Raw genomic sequence first — 18,499 nt, 5'->3', positions numbered from 1 at the left:
AATAATGTATTATAGACTAGGTTACCTTACCTCTGCTCCCCAATAGTGTTTCTATGCTAATGTTAATATCTATAGATATCCCTACAAGTCTTAATCCCACCAATGGTGGGGTATTCAGAAGCAAATGAAGGATTCCAAATGGACTTGCACCAGCCTGTGATCGTTAGAACAAGAATCTCATCAATTTTGATGCCATGCAACTAACAGCTCAAGAGAAACAAACATGGCCACTTTGCTGGGTTAAGCTGTCTAGTAGCCCTTTCAGTTAGATACCTGCCTAAGGAGCTCACAGATTAAACAATCCCCATGTCTCCGGAACCTTTTCATGATCGAGTATCATAAGGGGATAGAACAAGTTTCCTCAACCTGACAATACTTTGATTTCTGCAACTTGGCCTCTCTTGAATTTCTTTATCACTCTTCTAGTGCTCACTAACATAGATTCGTGTATTTACTATCGTCATTTGCAGCAAGCAAGTTATAGTATTACCCTGCATCCTTGGTTCTTCTTGTGCTATTGTAAACTTTTCTTCTTTGTCTCCTTTCTGGGATTTTTTTTTTTCTTTTTTCTGCTTCATTCTTCTATTCTCTAGGGACTCTTTCCCTTCATTTGCTATATTATTCTAAGTGGCATAGCACAGTGGTTAGACACATGGGTTCTTAGTCAGAAGGCCCGGGTTCAAATCCCCACTCTGCTACTTACCAGCTGTGTAACCTTGAACAAATTACTTAATCTCTCTGTGGGCCTTGGTTTCCTCATCTGTAAAATGGGGATACTACCTACCTACCTTTAGGGTTGTTGTGAGGCTTAAATGAGATTTATGAGATGCTCATTAAAGAGTGTCTGACACTCAATAAATGTTAACCCTTATTATTAATTTTAATACTACTAATATTAAAAATAAATTTATGGCTTAAACCATTACCCCAGTGTAGTTGACTACCAGATGTTTACCTACAGCTGTGATATCTCTCCCACATCTTAGCCTACATTTGCAGCTGCCTCTGGGACATTTCTGGGACACAGAACTTCCCTTATAAAGAACACAGAAGTTCCCTCACAACTTCCACTGGCACCTCAAATGCAGCATGGCCAAAGCGTAATTCATTATCTCTCATCTAAATTTATCCCCCACATTTCTGTAAATGGCATCATGATATCATAATTTTCTCAGTCTCTTAATTTAGGATTAATCTTAGACTCTTTACTTATCCTAAGGAGATAATCATGAATGTGCACAGAATTAGTACAAAGGTATTCATTGTTTATAGTTTTAAATAGTCGCGAGTAAGTGATTGGTTAAATAGACTATGTTACATATATACAATGAAATTCTCTATAACCATTACAATTATATAGAAGAATATTCAATAATATGGAAAGAAATATTACTGTCAAGTTGAGTTATAATACAGTAAGTACAGTATAGTTCCATTTGATTTTTAGAAGTATGTGGATGCATAGATATAAGACGAGAAAACTAGCCACTGAAAAAATTTTGTTGCAGCTTTTCTGTCTTGTAGGATTATGAGTGATTTTCTAATTTTAATTTTTTTCTCTTACAAAGTTTCTAAAATTATCCATACATTGCTTGCATATAAAGGAAAAAAACCCTTAAATTTAGAAAAAAATGAGGTAGGTAATGTCTCAGAGTCTTGCAAATACTGTACTTCATTGACCTTTTAACAATGGCTGAGAACAGTGCTGGTACATGGTAAGCACTTAAATAAATATTTGTTGAATAGTGAATGAAATAGTGTTATCTTTCTATGCATTTTTAGAAATAACTTCGTAAAGTTAAGAGTGTTTAATGCCTCATGTGTTCAGTTTGTAGATGTCTTTGAAAAGTGTTTTTTTTTTTGTTTGGAAGAAAGATTCTCAATAAACACAAAAAGTAGACTGGATGGTGGATGTTTTCTAATATTATGTAACTTACCATTTTAGAGGATAATGTGACCCGAAGAGGAGCATTTGGAACTGATTCTTCAGAAAACACATTTACTTCAGTAATATTTCCTCATGAAAATGAACCAAATGGTCACCATCTTAGAAACAAAGCTATCTTTCTTCGTACCTCATCACAATGTTCAGAAGAGGATCAGGTAATACCATAGCACATTTATAGAAACAGTCTGAGAGAAAAAAGCATTTTTCATGAATTAAACACAAAAGAGACTGTAAGAACATGATAAACATTGGACAGTTACTGGATCGGTAACTCAGACTCCTAATTCTAGAAGGAGTGCCATTGGGATACTTTATGGAAGAATCATCATTACATTTCATGATTTCAACAGACAACATTTGTGATGGTAACTTGGTTATCCCCAATTTTTTAAAAAAAACCTCTTAAGGATCTGCCAGTAATTCTTGAAATTATTTGTGTATTTTAGCTTGTCCTCTATTTGATACAAAAAAAGTTCTTTTTTATAATTCTCTATGTAAAGTGGGAGTTTCTTTTACCTGTCCTTTTGGACTCTTTTAGACTTAAAGTTGAATCTGTTATCTTGGGTTTTCCAAGATTTGGTCAATAAAGGTTAGATACCGTCTTCCTAATCTTCAAAACTTAACAGACTATATTCACATTCTCCTTGGCTATGGTTTTTAACTATCAAGGAATCCTAGTGGAAGCTATTCTACTTTTTAAGCCATTTGAGTTTCTACTTTCCACCTCCTCATGTCTTCCCTGTGACATTGTGGACAGAATTGTATATGAGATTGGGGTTTTATACAAGGGAACAAAAATCTCTGTGTTAAAAATGTGTGTATGTACAGTGGAAGCCTACAATTCTTTAATTCCAGTACTTGCTTTCAGTGAGATAATTATGGGAAAAGAACTTTTTTTTTCCTAGAGGATTCACTCTTTACTGGTAATTATTGGCAATTGGAATTATATTTTCTTTTTTTTAATGTGGATTTTTTAAAATTAACTTTTTTTTTTTTTTTTTTGTGAGGAGATCAGCCCTGTGCTAACATCCGCCAATCCTCCTCTTTTTTTGCTGAGGAAGACGGCCCTGGGCTAACATCTGTGCCCATCTTCCTCCACTTTATATGGGACGCCGCCACAGCATGGCTTGCCAAGCAGTGCGTCGGTGCGCGCCCGGGATCCGAACCAGCGAACCCCGGGCCGCCGCAGCGGAGCGCGCACTTAACCGCTTGTGCCACCGGGCTGGCCCCTAAAATTAACTTTTTATCGAGGTAACGTTGGTTTATAACATTACATAATTTCAGGTGTACATCATTATATTTCAATTTCTGTGTAGACTACATCGTGTTCATCACCCAAGTCTAACTGCCATCTGTCACTGTACACATGTGCCCTTTCACCCTTTTCACCCTCCCCACTCCCCCCTTCCCCTCTGGTAACTGGAATTATATTTTCTATTGAGTCTTTAACCAGCATGTGAGAGGCAAAGAATTGTTCAATGGTATTGTTTCCTAGTAACTTGAAAATGTTGTATCAGCATTCTCTGACTTGTCCTTCAGAGGTTCATTGGAATGGGATGGGAGGTGGGTGAAGAGAGGGCAGTGTTCCTGTTGTACACATGGGGAACTGAGGTGAAGTAGTTTACTCTGGGCTATACTGTGGGTGAGTCTAGAGGACAGAAGGAGAAGTCAGACCTCCTGAGACCTATTCTTTGACCACTGCTATGACCTAGTGAATCTGCTCCATCATACAGAGCTAGTTAACAAAAACTGGAAGGGGAGTTTTATAGCCTGAAGGGCTACAAGGTCAGCTTCTTTTTTTTCCAGTTGCTTCATTTTCCCATCAATATGTCCTCACTGTTTTTTTCAGATAGTGATGGATGAAGGCCAAAAAGTTGGCAGTTCCATTCAAAGTGATCCGAGTTGGGCAGAAAAGGTGAAGGTAAGGCATGATGCAGTTTTCTTCCGTGGCAAAGAACCCACAGGACTCAGTTCTGTCTCTCACACACAGTTGGAGAAGTCAGCAGATTTTGTCCTTACACTTTTTTTTAAATTGGTGTTTGAGTATCTTAAACTATCCTTGGTTGGCTGGGTTCTGAATCTTTTTCCTCAAAGCTTAACAAATGGGAGGGGTGCTTCCATAGAGAAATGTGACTCTAGTCCTCCTGGACATTTACCATTAAGAGAAATGACAATATAACAGATTCTCAAGTTTTAGCACTGAAACTATCATATGGAAAATAAATTTTTGTTGTCACGTGGATGCCAAGAGATAATGGCAGTTACGTACTTACAAGCAATAGATGCTACCGTTGTTAATTCCTATGTAAGAGCCACAGTCTGGCAAGTAGAGCTGGGGAAAGAAAGACTCAGGCTGTGTTTTGAATTCCAATTATGAGATCTAAATTTGTAATTTTACAGTATCTCTCATGCACATGTTTTAGGTCATGAGCATAAAAGGCATTTCAACATCATACCTTGACTTACACTGCTAGGTCTCCTCCGTGCCAGTGGAGAAATCATTTTCTTATTTACACTCTTTGATATTCACTGGAGATGAATTAGTTCGTGTCTGAAATGTTACCATTTTGTTAATCTAAAATGTCTCATTGTCAGCTTTCAGTGGAAAGCAGTATTCCACGTGGAATAGTTTTTCAGTGAAATGCTGCTATTGTGTCTGTATAGGGCATTTGCTCTGCTTTTTACCTTTGAAGTAATTTCCAGTTTTATTTTCTCGAAAGAGAGAACACTTGATTTTTTGCCCTGCTCACCTCTCTTGTGATTTACCTGGGACAGGATGATTTTGTTTTGAATGAACCTTTCTCTCTAGCTGTCTTTAGTTTCTTCTCTCTGACTTTTCAGAGTGAAAAGCACACTGTTTTGATATTAGCCAGACTCACCACCATCATTTGATTGAGAAGCAAAAATAAAACAAAAACAGGAAAAGAGACACTGTTCTACACTGTCTTGGTGGTGGTATATATTCTGGGATAGAATCTGGAACAAAGTCCCTTTGCAAAAACTCCCCAGACTGTTCTTTCCCTTTCAGTATAGAGAGCCTACTGTGGTGCCTACAAAATCCGGGCCAACTTCCAAATTTACTGTGTCTTTCAGATGTCTCTAGGAAAGTGCAGTGAACACAAGGACCTTTAGCTGGGACTCAAAAGTTAATGAGAAAAGTGGATTCAGTTGCTTACTTGAGTGTTGTGGAAGTGGATTCATTGATTCTTCACTGCATTTTTTTCTCTAGGTCTAATATGCATAAAAATTATGTTAACCCTTTTCTAGGTTGACAATTTCCTAGATTTAGAAGATTTGGACATGGATGGAGAGATTAAGCCCCAGATGAGCATGGGTATGCTTTCTGTTTCCTTTCTCTATTGCTTGACCTCTTTCTAGAAACTACAAATAAGACTTTAGACAGCTTTTCTTTTTTTTTTTGGCAATCCCTACCTCCACTTTCCCTGAGATAGGTAAAACTAGAGTCCTGTAATTTCTTTTTCAATAACAAAGATTTCAGCTGAAAAGTCAAAGCCTGTTGAAGATTGTAAAGTTTTTGGTCTTAAATGAAATAAAGGTGTTCCTCCTCTCCACAATTTACCAGATGATGGATTTTTGGATAATTGTCTGAAGTAGAGCCATTTAAGTAAAACCGTTATTTCTTAGAAGCACCATGTTGTAAATTGAGATGACTTTTGAGTGATATAAAAATATCAATTGATCATATAAATATCAGAATTGATCATAAAATAAAGAGAAAATAAGATCCACATTTTTACTTTAATAAATATTTATTAACTGTGTAAACCAAACATTTAATACTAAAGATATTGTAAATGCTTCTTCTGGGCATTTTCCCAGTGGGCTGGGCTGGGAGAGACTTAGTGCTAGTCCACTGATATTTACATAGATGAGGCCTTTTTCTTTCCTGGTTAACATTTCTGTGTAAGTATAGGTATCCTTTGTTGCTCAAAGGCCCTTTGAAATATGTTCAAAATTAGATTTGTCTTGACAACTCTCATTCCTGATGCAAGAATATCTCAAAGTCAATGTTGAATGTTAGGGAAGGGGCAGTTTCCATGGGAGTTTGGTGGTTGGCGTTTAGGTGTTGTTTAGGTGGTTGTAAACGTGGACTGTGGGCATTACTGTTGGGGGTGGGGAGGCTCATTTATAATCAGACAGGAGTTAAAGTGACCGGGTGTAGTGGTTTGGGGATGGCGAATTTCTGTATATTGCTGTGTAAGCCCCTGCTCTGGCTTCTCTGGTTGACTGAATTTGAGAGGCTTTGGTAATTGGAAGCAATTAACATTTTTATTCCGCTTCCAAACATCACACAACTTCATTGAAAGGATTGTTTCTCAGGACTCTATTAACCAGTAGACTTTGCAGATTTTTTCGTTACTTACTTGGTTCAAATGAGATCAGAGATCTAAAGGAATCACATGCTCCAGGGAGAGGTTCTCTTAATGTAGTACCCTAGGCAACTCTGAATTTCTATGTGAGAGCAGTTTAGGGGCTCCGATTGGGTTAGAAGGGACAGGTAAGGACTTATGAGGAAGCTGAGTTTGTAGAGCAGGCACAGTGTTTTGGGTGATTTGGGGAGGGGGAGCTTTTTAAAAATGCAGATTCCTGGGTCCCATTTCAGAGAGAGTCTAATTCAGAAGGTCTTCAGTGGCACCTAGTGATCTGCATTTTTAATTACTGCCCCAGTGGATTCTGATACAATTTGTCTGTGGATGACACTTGGAGACAAATGGTTCCAGTCTGCATGTTGGACATTTGCAATATAAAATTAATTTTATAGGTGGGCACAACAGTCCATGGGTTGGGCATTTTTGCAATGGTTTAAATTTCTTGCTTTCTGCCAGTAATGAGTAGGTCTGTATACTGACATAAACTGACATAGCCAACGAATCGGATTTTGGTTATATCAATCTTTTAAATTAGCCTTTTACCTTCTCCATTATTTTCACATTGTTTTCTTTAAATGTTTTTTCAAGTAATTTTTTTTTTATTACTAGATCTGTTTCTTTAGTTTAAAAAATTGCGTAAAAACATCTCACTAGTATGATTTTTCCAGAAATCAGATAACAGGCAGTCTTGCATTTGTGTATAGATTGCTGTGGCTGAACCACGTCTCAGTGGACTTGAATGAGCCAGTCACGACCTTCCCGCGTGTCACATAATGTGACAAGCTTAGGCTGAGAAGCAACCCAGGCTTCAGTGATCTAGTCCAATTACCAAAAGGACCACCAGGGCTTCACAGTTTTCGTAATGCACAATCTGGGTTATTTGAAAGGAAAAAAAATTAAATAGTTTGTGCCAAGGTGAATTTTAGTTTGAGCCTAATTTGTGTTACACTTGAGGAATGTGAGCAGAAGGCAAATATTTATATCAGATGGGAAATGTGACATTTTAAATAGGTAAGTTGCTTGTGTAATTTTGGCAGCTGAGAGGTTTACTGATTAGATTCTGTTGTTTTTGTTTAAGCAGCAGGTTTGCCTGGGGCAACAAGGAAGTGAGTTTCGTATTGTTTTCCTTCCACTCACTATGTTTGTTCCCCTTGTTCGCTTACATAAATATTCTCCAAGATGCAGGAACGTGATTCTTGCCCAGGATTTGGCTCATCACTTGGGCAGCCCCCGTGGAGACAGTTTTTCAGAGGAGCAGCGGCGTTGAGTCGTTGTCTGAGGTAATGCTGGCCACCAAGATTGGTGCCCTGTGTTTATTTGACATCAAGTTAACACTTTTCCTCCTTTGAGTTTGAGATAAGGTAGTTAACCTGATGGTTGGTTACTGTCGTGCCCCAGACTATCATCCAGAAAATTATTATTTAGAATAGGTATTAGTTCTGCTGAGGCTATTAGCGTAGGAAGAATCTTCTGGTTTCTTTATTTCTTTCCTCCTCGGTTGGCCCAGTGTGTTCTCTGGCTGAGTGCCATTGGCTGACCAGGCTTGTTTGAGGTCTAATTCTCAGAATTATACTGTCTCATACAAGTCTCCTGCCCAGTGGGTGTCCTTAGGTTGTGGTTGGTTGTGTTGGATGAGAGTGGGCAACTGATTCCTGCTCAGATTGGCAGCCTTATTTGACTTTCATTTTCAAGCTCTCCAGTACTCCCAATTCTAATGAAGGCAGCAGTCACTTCTTTTTTTAAAAAAATTCTTTCCTTATCCGGAACTTTAAGCAGAGTTACGCAGCCTATGAATGGCCTGGGATTCTTATTTAACATATGTTTAACAACTGTGATGGGAGCCTGGAATATAAAGAATAAAACAGATCCAGTTCCTGTTCTCATGGAATTCATAGTTTTTGGGAAGAATCAGACATTAAGCAGATAATCACAAATATATGATCACAAATTGCTCTGATCTCATGAGACCAGTTGGCAGGGGAACTTAAATGTGTCTGTGGGATGAGAGGAAGCAATCTGAGGGCCTGAGATCTAAAGGATGAGTAACCCTTAACTAGATGAGGTCGGTGGGGTGAAGGTGAGGGGCGGGTAGGAGAGTGTAGGAACAGCATAAGGAACAGCATGTGTAAAGGTCTTGAAACTTCCACTCCATTCCTGAGAAGAGAACAGAATCGGGAAGACAGTTCTGCCCTTTCCACAATTAATCCCCCTATTTCTGCCCAAGGGAAAAGGAAGGCTTTATCTAATTGGAGAGACTGGGAAAAGAAACTGTGTATATAGGTCATCCCTTTTGTTTCTTCTTTTGGGCTCATGCTGTTTGGAAGGCATCTGTCCTCTTCTCTGTGCCTGTGCCACGTTTCTTATAATAGACACACTTTAGACGGGAGCCAGGCCTGCCTTATGCAGTGGTTTTCAACCTTAGAGACACATTGAAATCACTTGAGGAGCTTTAAAAAGAAATACCAATACCTGGATCCTGCCTTTGGAGGTTGTTTTTCAGTGGTCTGGTGTGTGTCCTGGGCAGCGGCTGTTTTTAAAGCTCCCCAGGTGATTCGAATGTGCAGTTGGGGCTGAGAACCGTCTCTGGACAGACGTCTGGAGCTATTGCTCTCTACGGCCCTACTCTAAGGGCTCGGGGGTGTGAAGCGGTTCTCCTGTACCAGGCTGGCTATGTGTCAGCTGTGAGGACTTGCTCTCAGGTGGGATAGCCCAAGGTGGGAAAGCTTGATAAATAAGAAGCCCAAATGTGCCTGCAGGACAAGCTCCATTTTCAAATTCAGTTTTATTAGTTATAAAGCTTATATTTTGATCCTCATCTTTGTGACTCCTGTATATATTTCTCTTTATTTCTGTACTTAGAGGTAGAGGGATATGATTTATTATCACTGTCAAATGCCAGTCCCACCCACGATGTAAGTCATCCTTGAGCTTCCCTGCCTTCCCCTGGGATGGGCAGTAATCTTTCTCTTTTACACTCCACTGTTTATTCTGCAATTTTTTTTCTCCAAGTAGGTTTTAGTTAATGTGTCTCTTGAAAGCAGCATATGGTTTACACATACATATACATATATATCCTAAAATTTTGGCTTTTAATTGGAGGATTTAGTCTATTTACATTTAACGTAGTTGGTGATTTATTGGCTTTAAATCTATTATCTTACTATTTTGTTTGCTACTTGTCCTGCCAGTTATATATTTTTTTCTCTAATTTTTTGTCTATTTTGGACTAATCAAGTATTATTGTGTTATTTCATTGCCCCTTATTTTTGCTGGATTGAGAATTCTAGGTTTGTAATTATTTTCTTTTAGTATTTTAAAGATGTTATTCTATTCTTTTCTGGTGTTAATTGTTGAAAACCAGATATCGATCTGATTGTTGTTCCTTTGAAGATAATATGATTTTTCCCTCATTTGGCTGCTTTTTTGACCTTGTCTTTGTTTTTCAGTAATTCACTATGCCTCGATATTGTTTTATTTGTATTTATTTTGCTTGGGGTTTGTAGACATTCTTCTAAGTGTTGGGAAATTCTCAGCTGTTATCTTTTCAAATATTACCTGTGCCTGGACCCTTCCCACTGTGTCCTATATATCTCTTATACCTTTTATGCGTTTTCCATCTCTTTTTTATTTCTTTTCTTGCTTCAGTTGGAATATTTTCTGCTATCTATATTCTAGTTCATTAATCTTTTCTTGAATTGTATCTAATCTTCTGTTAAAGCCATCAATATTTCAGTTATTTTAGTTTTTAAAAGAGATATGGATTATCTATTTTTATAGATTTCAGTTCTCTGCTGAAATTTTCCATTTTTGTAATGTATTTTTTGGAACATTTTAAAGTTCATGTCTCATGATTATACCTGAGATCTCCTGTGGGTCCACTTATATTAGTAATTTTCCATTTTGATCTGATGTCTTTGTAGACCTGGTAATTTTTGTTTGAATGCTGAACATTGTATATAAAATATTACATAGGCTCTGGATGAGGTTATCTTCTCCTAGAGAAGCTTTTCTTCAATGTTTTGCTAGCAGTTAGAGTAGCAATAGATCACCTTACTCCAGTCTGGGATGGAGCTGATTTAGGCTTGGGTTTCAGGTTTTGTGAGGGCTGCCCCACTTCTAGTTCTTGCTTACTTCTAGGGTGTAGCCTTTCAAGGTGATCACTGCCCCTCCCTCTTGGAGGCCCTGAACTCTAACTTTTATCTTCACAGCACTGTAAATCTGTTGGTAGTTCTGCTAAGCTTCTCAGCCTCTTAGCCTCTTTCTTCTTTGCTTCTCAGCTTCTCAACCTCTGCTTGCAAATCAGGAAATGCCATGAGTTGAACAGCAGCTTAGACTCTTGGACTCAGGTCTCAGTGCTTTCCTTCTGTCTGGGATCTTAGCCCCTCGAGTTCTAGGCTGCTCTGGTAGCTCTTCAATGCCTTTAATAGTTGATTTTGTAATTTATCCAGCTTTTCTAGTGTTGGTGGGAGGGTTGGACTGACATTAGCTAGACCAGCAGACCCCTGGGGATATGGTCTGGGAACTCCTTGGGAAATCCCAAGGTCTGAAGGTCAAATGTATTGATGTTTGCACTGATGTAGCGAAAGCAATGATGAGTAAGATGCTGTAACTTAGTGTGAATCAAGGTAGTGGCACCAAACTATACTAGTAATCATTGTAATCATCACTGTTAAGAATTTGTAGGTAAAACAAATGCCAGTTTCTGTTGAAAATGCCCTTGATAAAGTGGTAAAAATTATTAATTTTATTAAATCTTAATACTTGAGTACACCTTTTTTAATGTTTTGTGTGCTGAAATAGAAAGTACAGTCTGCCCTCTGTATCCGCGGGTTCTGCATTCATGGATTCAACCAACTGCAGATCAAAAGGCCTATGATAGTTGCATCTGTACTGAACATGTACAGTCTTTTTTTCTTGTCATTATTCCCTAAACAGTACAGTACAATGACTGTTTACATAGCATTTACATTTATTAGATATTATAAGTAATCTAGAGATGATTTAAAGCGTACAGGGTGGGTTGTATGCAAATACCATGCCATTTTATATAAGGGACTTGAGCATCCTAGATTTTGGTACTTGTAGGGGCTCCTGGAACCAATCCCCTCAGACGTCAAGGGACGACTGTATGCAGAAAGCACTTTTGCCACATCCTGAAATATAATAGTTATCTCGTGGAAAAACACTTGTGTGATTGAGTGGTGTGCTGAACTACCTTTTTCTTTCTTTCTTTCATGGGCCAATATTGTTACCTGAAAGAATGACTGACAGACAAATTATAGTTCTCAAAAATGAGTAAAGTGAGCCTGCCTCTTCAAGACAAACAGCTGATGGTATTCATTGCCAATGATAAGATTGGCAATGGATCAAGTGAAAATTGGATATTTAGAAAACTTGTATCTAGTACTGTGAGCTTGACAGCTTTCCAATATTTAAAGTCTTTTCCGATAAAATTGGTGATGTTAACTAATGTGATTTTTATACTGTATAATGAAATATGTCAACATTTGGAAGATCTATATAAAACTGAACCAATATTTTCCAAATGACCAATTTATGACGTTACAAAATCATGCATAGGAGAAAGATCCATTCAATGGGTAAGATAGACCAATGAATTTTAATGTAACAGTATGAAAAATTCACTGAAATGTTTTCGGGTTGCACATTTAAACTATTTTTTAAAACTTTGTCATTTATTAAGATCTGGTATAGTATTAAAGAATAATATCCATAATTATATAAAAAGACTTCTCCTTTTTCCAACTACATATCTATGCAAGACTAGATTTTCTTTATTTACTTCAACTGAAATAGCGTATTTCAAAAATTGAATGCAGAAGCAAATATAGAATTCAGTTTTCTTCTCTTAAGGCAGATATTTAAAAAATTCAAAAAATGTAAAACGATGCTTCTCTTCTCACTATTTACTTTGTTTTTGGAAGATAGATTTTTCTATCTTCCAAGTATAAAAGAAAATATTTATTTTAATATATAATGGCATTATTTTTAAGGATTCAATAAATAAATATTTGAAAATTTGTCAGTTTGAATTTCTAATATGGTAAATATTGATATAGCCCACATAAACAGAAGCTCTTTAGGGTCTTCAAAAATTTTAAGAATGAGAACCACTGAGATAGACTCTCATAGCTGGAAGCTATGTGCAGAAGAGGCCTGGATTACTAAAGCATTTCTTATCTATATCCTTTTGGTCTTAGGGAATGCTCAAAATTTCAGAAAATTTTAGCCATTTCTACATGGCAACAAAGAAATAGATTAGTTAATTTCATAAATATGCCAGGCAGATTAAATATTATTGTTGTCTAAATTATCAGATGTCAAGTAGATTGTTTACTTTTTATTGTTGAATTAGATTAGGTGATTATAGCTTTTGACTTGCTAATCATTGACTAGATACAGAAAGACAAATGGCATGAACACATAGTTTATAAATATTGGAAATTCTTATCATGTAGTTGAGAAAGAAGAGATTGAACTGTTTTCAACCAGTCTTGCCATCCAACATCAAGATTCATTTTTGAGAATTGCCTTGGCTCTACAATGCCCATTAGCCATGATGGTGGTATTTAGTTAAGATGAAAACCATCATTTGGTTGTCTCAGAAACAGCAATTAATAAGATCAGATTAAGTCTCTTAAAGCATTTCAGTTTTAGAAAGTTTTACAGAGAATTTCAGAAATTCTGTTCCCCACCATTAATGAATACAGTAATTTTCTCCCCTGACAGAATATGAGTTTATAAATAACCCACCCATGATTGTAAAATGGCTAAAAGATAAGGTAGCTTTCTTCATAACGTATGTCTTACCTGACTATTCCTATCCATATTGGTTTTACTCTTTTATAAATCTGCCCTCTTTAGAGTTAAAGCTGTTCAGTTTGGTTCTTTTTTTTCTTTCTTTCTTTTTTTTTTTTGTGGGGAAGATTAGCCCTGAGCTAACATCTGTTGCCAATCCTCCCCTTTTTGCTGCGGAAGACTGGCCCTGGGCTAATATCCGTGCCCATCTTCCTCCACTTTATATGGGATACCATCACAGCATGGCTTGACAAGGGATACATGGGTACACGCCCGAGATCCGAACCTGCGAACCCCGGGCCACTGCAGTGGAGTGCGCGCACTTAACCGCTATGCCACTGGGCCGGCCCCCAGTTTTGTTCTTAATTATTCTCTGATTCATTTTATGTGGGAAAATCTTATCCCTGAAACAAAATTTAGTTTTTGAGGGTAAGGACTATACATATTTTACATCATCCACAATGTCCTGTTCGTAGGTAGATCTTGATATTTGCTGTTCAGTTTAAAAGTTGAGATGTAGGAAATTCATCTTCTATCTGCAAGGATTTCTTGAGAATTTACTATATGTAAGGTGCTGCGTTAGGTATGCACCAATAGATATGCATTTGTGCATCTTGCTTTTACACTGAAGAAACAAACGACAAGAATTTAAAGTGTGGAAGATACAGAGTCTTATTGTTTTGAAGGAAGTGTACCCGTGGCAGTAGAATTTTTATGAAAGAAACCATTTTTGTTGAAAATCCTACATTCTTTGCAAATATATTAGGGAGGGGAAGAGTTTCAGCAAAGGAATTACAGAGTTGTTCTCCTCCATGTACAATATTGTGTCAGATTTTAAATAGCCCTGAAAGCAGAATTGATTTTGATTTCACATTTGAACTGGTGTTTGCACTGGCAGCCAATGGGTCTGGTAGATATTGGTTTTCCCATTAAGAGGCCTGAACCTTTCCCTTCTTGCCTTTGTTGTTGGCAGGCCCCTAACCAGGCTTGTACGGTCCTAGGCGGTTACACCAGGGAGCTCAATGAGGGAGTTTGACTTTGAACTCATAAACAGATACACTAGAAAGCCAGTCTTTCCCTCAACCTTATTGATTTTAAAATATTACTTCTCTGGGGATAAAATGTTTAAATATACTTAACACTACTAACCATGCTAATGTGCCACAGTAGTGACATTTCTTGGTCCTGAGTTTGGATGTATCATCTGATAGATTTAAATAATCTATGTAATGAAAATGCTTATTTAAAGGAAGATCACATGTGACATCATGGGCTAAGAGCGTGGGCTCTGCAGACGGGCTGCCCGGCTCTGCCGCTTTCTAGCAATGGCGCCTTGAGCGAGGTTACCCTCCTTGCTTAGAGCTTATTGCCTGTAAAACAGGAAATAAGTGAGCTGTTGGGAGGATTAGCTGGGTTAATGTATATAAAATGTCAGCTTGTAAGTGTTGACTATTATGGTGGTTTTTATTTCTGCTAATTAATTAGATCATATTCTAAGATTTCAATAATTAATCTTAGTAGAACTACCTTCTTCGCCATCCCCCTACCCACATTCTCAGTTTCTAGGCTGTCTGACTGTGGTCTCTGTTGCTGGAGTCTTAAGACTTTCATAATTATGTTTTTTATGATGGTGATTATCTGCAGTGGTGAGAGATGTATTTCAAATAAATTTCAGTTTTTGAATATCAATACCTGCTCAATTATCTCCCTATATATGCTGCCATTGGCAACCGCCAAGGCATGCCTGTTGTTAATTAATCACTTCCACTGAGAACTTAATTAGTGTCTTCATTAGGATCATCAGTGAGCAGCAGGCAGCATCATCCCAAGCCAGCTGCAAGTTGTTGGCTAGCTCCCGCAGTCCTTCTGGTCCTCTGAAAGCTCGGACTGAGGAGGAAACCTGCTGTTCTTCTGTTTGGTTTTTTGTCCTCCTTAAAGAAGTCTGTGGAAGATCATCAGTTGTCTGTGATGCATCCATGTTCTGTCATCCATGCAAAAATAAGGGGACATATCCACTTATAATGGATCAATCAGAAAACCAAGATTGGTTATTGAATTCTTGTGATTGTGCTAAACAAACTGGAAATGCGTTGTTGTTGTTTGCAAGTGTTGAAAACTAGACTGTGCATTCTGAATATTTCTGAACATTTTTCGTCTGAAAGTTAAAATTCTCTCCTCCTGGCATCATTGTTTTTTAATATAATTTTTTGAAATATTGCCGTATCGTCACAGGATGAAATCAGCACTCCGTTTCCTTTCTATCCACCCCTCCGGAAAAGATGGGCAAATGAGGCAAAAGTAGCACCTTCTTGCCTTATTTTCCTGTGGAAGTAGGAATTGGGTTGGGGGTGAGAGGCATGATCCAGCTACTTCCAAAACAATATTTCTCCCAGACCCTTTGGATGGAATGTAACTTTGCAACAATAAAATAAAAATAAGTGCACCAATGGCTTCTCTTTTATAGAAAGGGGAATCCCTTGAGTCAAGTTCCCAAATGAGGACAGGCATTGTGACATGGACCTACTTGACTTGAGTGTATTTGCTTACTTCTTTTGACTATTAGATGCTTTAGATGATTGAGGTCAGTTGTGAACTTGGTGAAAGGATCAACTGAACTATTTTGTGTCCAACAGATCTGCTGCTGCTTCCGGGAGAAGTGGAGCAGGACGTAAGCACCAGGGTTCCCTCTCACATCCCTTCCGCAGCCCAGCCTCTTACCCCTGGAGTGAAGTCGAGGCCCGCCGTGAGAGGAGCAGACAAACAAAGGGAAGAGGTACTCTACAGGGAATTCAGTCACTCTCAAAATTGCCTTGATTTTATAACCTGTCCTTGCAGAGAAATGCTACTATACCTGTGTGCCTTTGTATTTTTCTCAGATTTGGGAAAATTTAGAATTCAAGTTGCTTAATTGGGTCCCTCTCATTGCCATCTACCTCCAATGTGTATATTTCTTTTTAAACACAGAGACCAATTATGTTTTTATGTGGAAACTATTTTTGTTTCATGATGTACGCCATGCTACAGGACAGTGCTACCTGGGGACTACACAATAGAAAGGACGGAGAGTTTCTTATCGCTTTTAGTCTGAACTGGCTATTTTTCTCTTTATTATTGTTTCCAAGGTCTTAAACATCTTGCATTAGTTAAGGTAAGGCCAGGCTGCTATAGGAGAGAATCCTGAGAGTAATTCAGTGGCTGAAAGGAGACAGAAGTGTATTTCTTCATGGAACAGTTTGTGGAGCCTTTAAAGTGAGCAGGTGGCTCTGTTCCCTGGGGTCATCAGGGGCCCAGGCTCCTTCTCTCTGGATCTTCACTATGCCTTAGGACATTGCCATGTCAGGTCACTGTCCTCCCTGGAGGGGCAGGGACTGAGAGCATGGGGACTGCGTGTGCCCCCAAGGCTTAGAACTCAGGACTCTTCATTTCTGCTCACATCCCATCGGTAACCACTTAGTCACATGTTCCTCGCTAGCCAGCAGGGAGGCTGGGCATTGTCATCTGGCTGTGTGCTTCCGCAGCAGGGCAGAATGGAATCTCTGCCACGTTTACCCTCCCAAATGCACATCTTTAAGGTCATCTTTTGCCATCATCTGCATTCTTCTACATATACTTAACAAACGTGCTCCAACCGAAGCTGCTGAGGGTGCTGGATAGTGACCTTTATCACCCTTTTCACTCTAAAAGGGGATCAGGCACAAGAAGTTGTTAAGGGCTCTTTATTATTGCTTCCTGATAAAACCCCTAAGGTGTTTCTTGATTATTTAATCATTCAGATACTAGTCTTCTCACTTGAAGATATTCTGTTATGGAAGCAGTCGCTCAATCAGAAATAATCCATATATTTCAATTTTTAATTGCCCCTTTCTTGTAGAAATTTTGTTCATTGACATCACAAAAGTATATCTAGGATGCTTGCAGGCTTATATTAAACTCTAAATAGTTACCAGATAAACTGGGTGAGACAGCCACTTTTCAATGTGCTTTTTGAATTATAGATTGCTTTCTCTGAGTAGTAAGAAACTAACATTGCAAGGTTATTTCTAGCAGGAATCAGTTTCTTTTAAACACTTATTCATGTTCTTGACTTCAGTTGTGACCATACAAATTACTAGAACAGCCAGTGATCATGGCACCTATAATGGTGCCCTTATAGAAATTGTTATAAAATGGTTTTAGTTGATGGGTTAAAAAAAACTGAATGACTTCTGGAATCTATCATATAGCCAGTGAAATGCAAGTTAAAACCCTGTATATGATTGTATCTTTAAAAGAAATATAAATTTCTTCCCAGAAAAATGCAAACATTTTTTGGTGTTGGGATCAAAATGTTATGAAGAAGTTTTTGTGTTGGCAAAGTCCTGAGACATAGATGAGTAACTTTTGCAGTTTTTTGACTATCCAGAGTAGTATCTTGGTTGGGATTTTTATTTCTAACCACTATTCATTAGAGAAACTTTTCAGAACTGTCTAGAATCACAATACTGTACCCATTCTGCCTTGGTTTAATAGTATTAATCTTGTTTTAAACCACCCAATGTCAGTAAAAGAACATAATCATCAGTGTCCAGCAAATATGTTCTGTAAGGGCCTGCCAAGGGGCTGTTTTGGGCTAGAGAGGATGGTTGCTTTCTGTGACTTCAATCTCAAAAGATGAAAATGTATCCTAGATGTCCTGACTTCTTCTTAATTGCCTAATAAGAATCGATAACTTCCTGATATGGATTGGACCAATTTAATTATTTTCCTAATTTTATCATGGTTTTATACATGTGCATTTCCTGCTTAGTGTCAAACATTTTCCAAGAACCTTCCACTTTCCATTTGTGAATAACTTCTTGCTTTAGTTACTGTATTTTGATGAATTTTGAAAGTTTTGAACAGCTTTGTAGAGCAAAAAGAATTCATGTTAGGAAGATGAAAAATTGTGAGTTCCTTTCCCCCTGCAAACCATGAAAGAGATCATAGAAGAAACTTTTATAGTATTTTAATGGGAGATCTTCTGTTTTTCCAATTCATAATGGGACTCTAAAATTTTTCACTTATAAAGACAGTTTATTTACCATATTATTTTGTAAAATAGCCTAGAGCTAAATGCTGCTATTATTGATTTGAGCATTAGTTCTGTTTTCTTTAATTTGCCTATGTGGTACTATGAATGAAAATGATTCCTCCTATAACAGTGTCTCTCTTAGAATAAGTCACATGAGCAATTTGAAGGAAACTAGTAGTTTTCTAATAGTGTACAGATTCTATTCCCTGAGAGGCTACAAGAAGATTTCAATCAGATTTGAAATTAGACACCTGAAATCCACATATTTCTCTCAGCTCCTTAGGCAAAAAT

At 37.8% G+C, this 18,499-nt stretch overlaps 1 protein-coding gene across 1 annotated transcript in view; it reads left to right on the top strand.

Annotated features, from left to right (window-relative positions):
* Nucleotides 1–17,006, top strand: part of IFTAP (intraflagellar transport associated protein) — a 51,957-nt gene extending 34,951 nt beyond the window's left edge. Inside the window, 6 exon segments of the mRNA XM_087423123.1 lie at nt 1,946–2,103; nt 3,798–3,869; nt 5,216–5,282; nt 15,792–15,935; nt 16,758–16,833; nt 16,835–17,006. Of these exon segments, the coding sequence (XP_087279249.1) occupies nt 1,946–2,103; nt 3,798–3,869; nt 5,216–5,282; nt 15,792–15,935; nt 16,758–16,833; nt 16,835–16,991 (674 nt within the window). The 3' untranslated portion in view covers nt 16,992–17,006.
* Nucleotides 17,007–18,499: the final 1,493 nt, after the last annotated feature.

The sequence above is a fragment of the Ceratotherium simum genome, chromosome 34 (assembly GCF_057802395.1).
Source record: "Ceratotherium simum simum isolate JZ-2026a chromosome 34, ASM5780239v1, whole genome shotgun sequence".
NCBI classification, from domain to species: Eukaryota; Metazoa; Chordata; class Mammalia; order Perissodactyla; family Rhinocerotidae; genus Ceratotherium; species Ceratotherium simum.
Note: the sequence above shows the minus strand (reverse complement) of the source record. Positions and strands in the feature narration are given on the sequence as shown.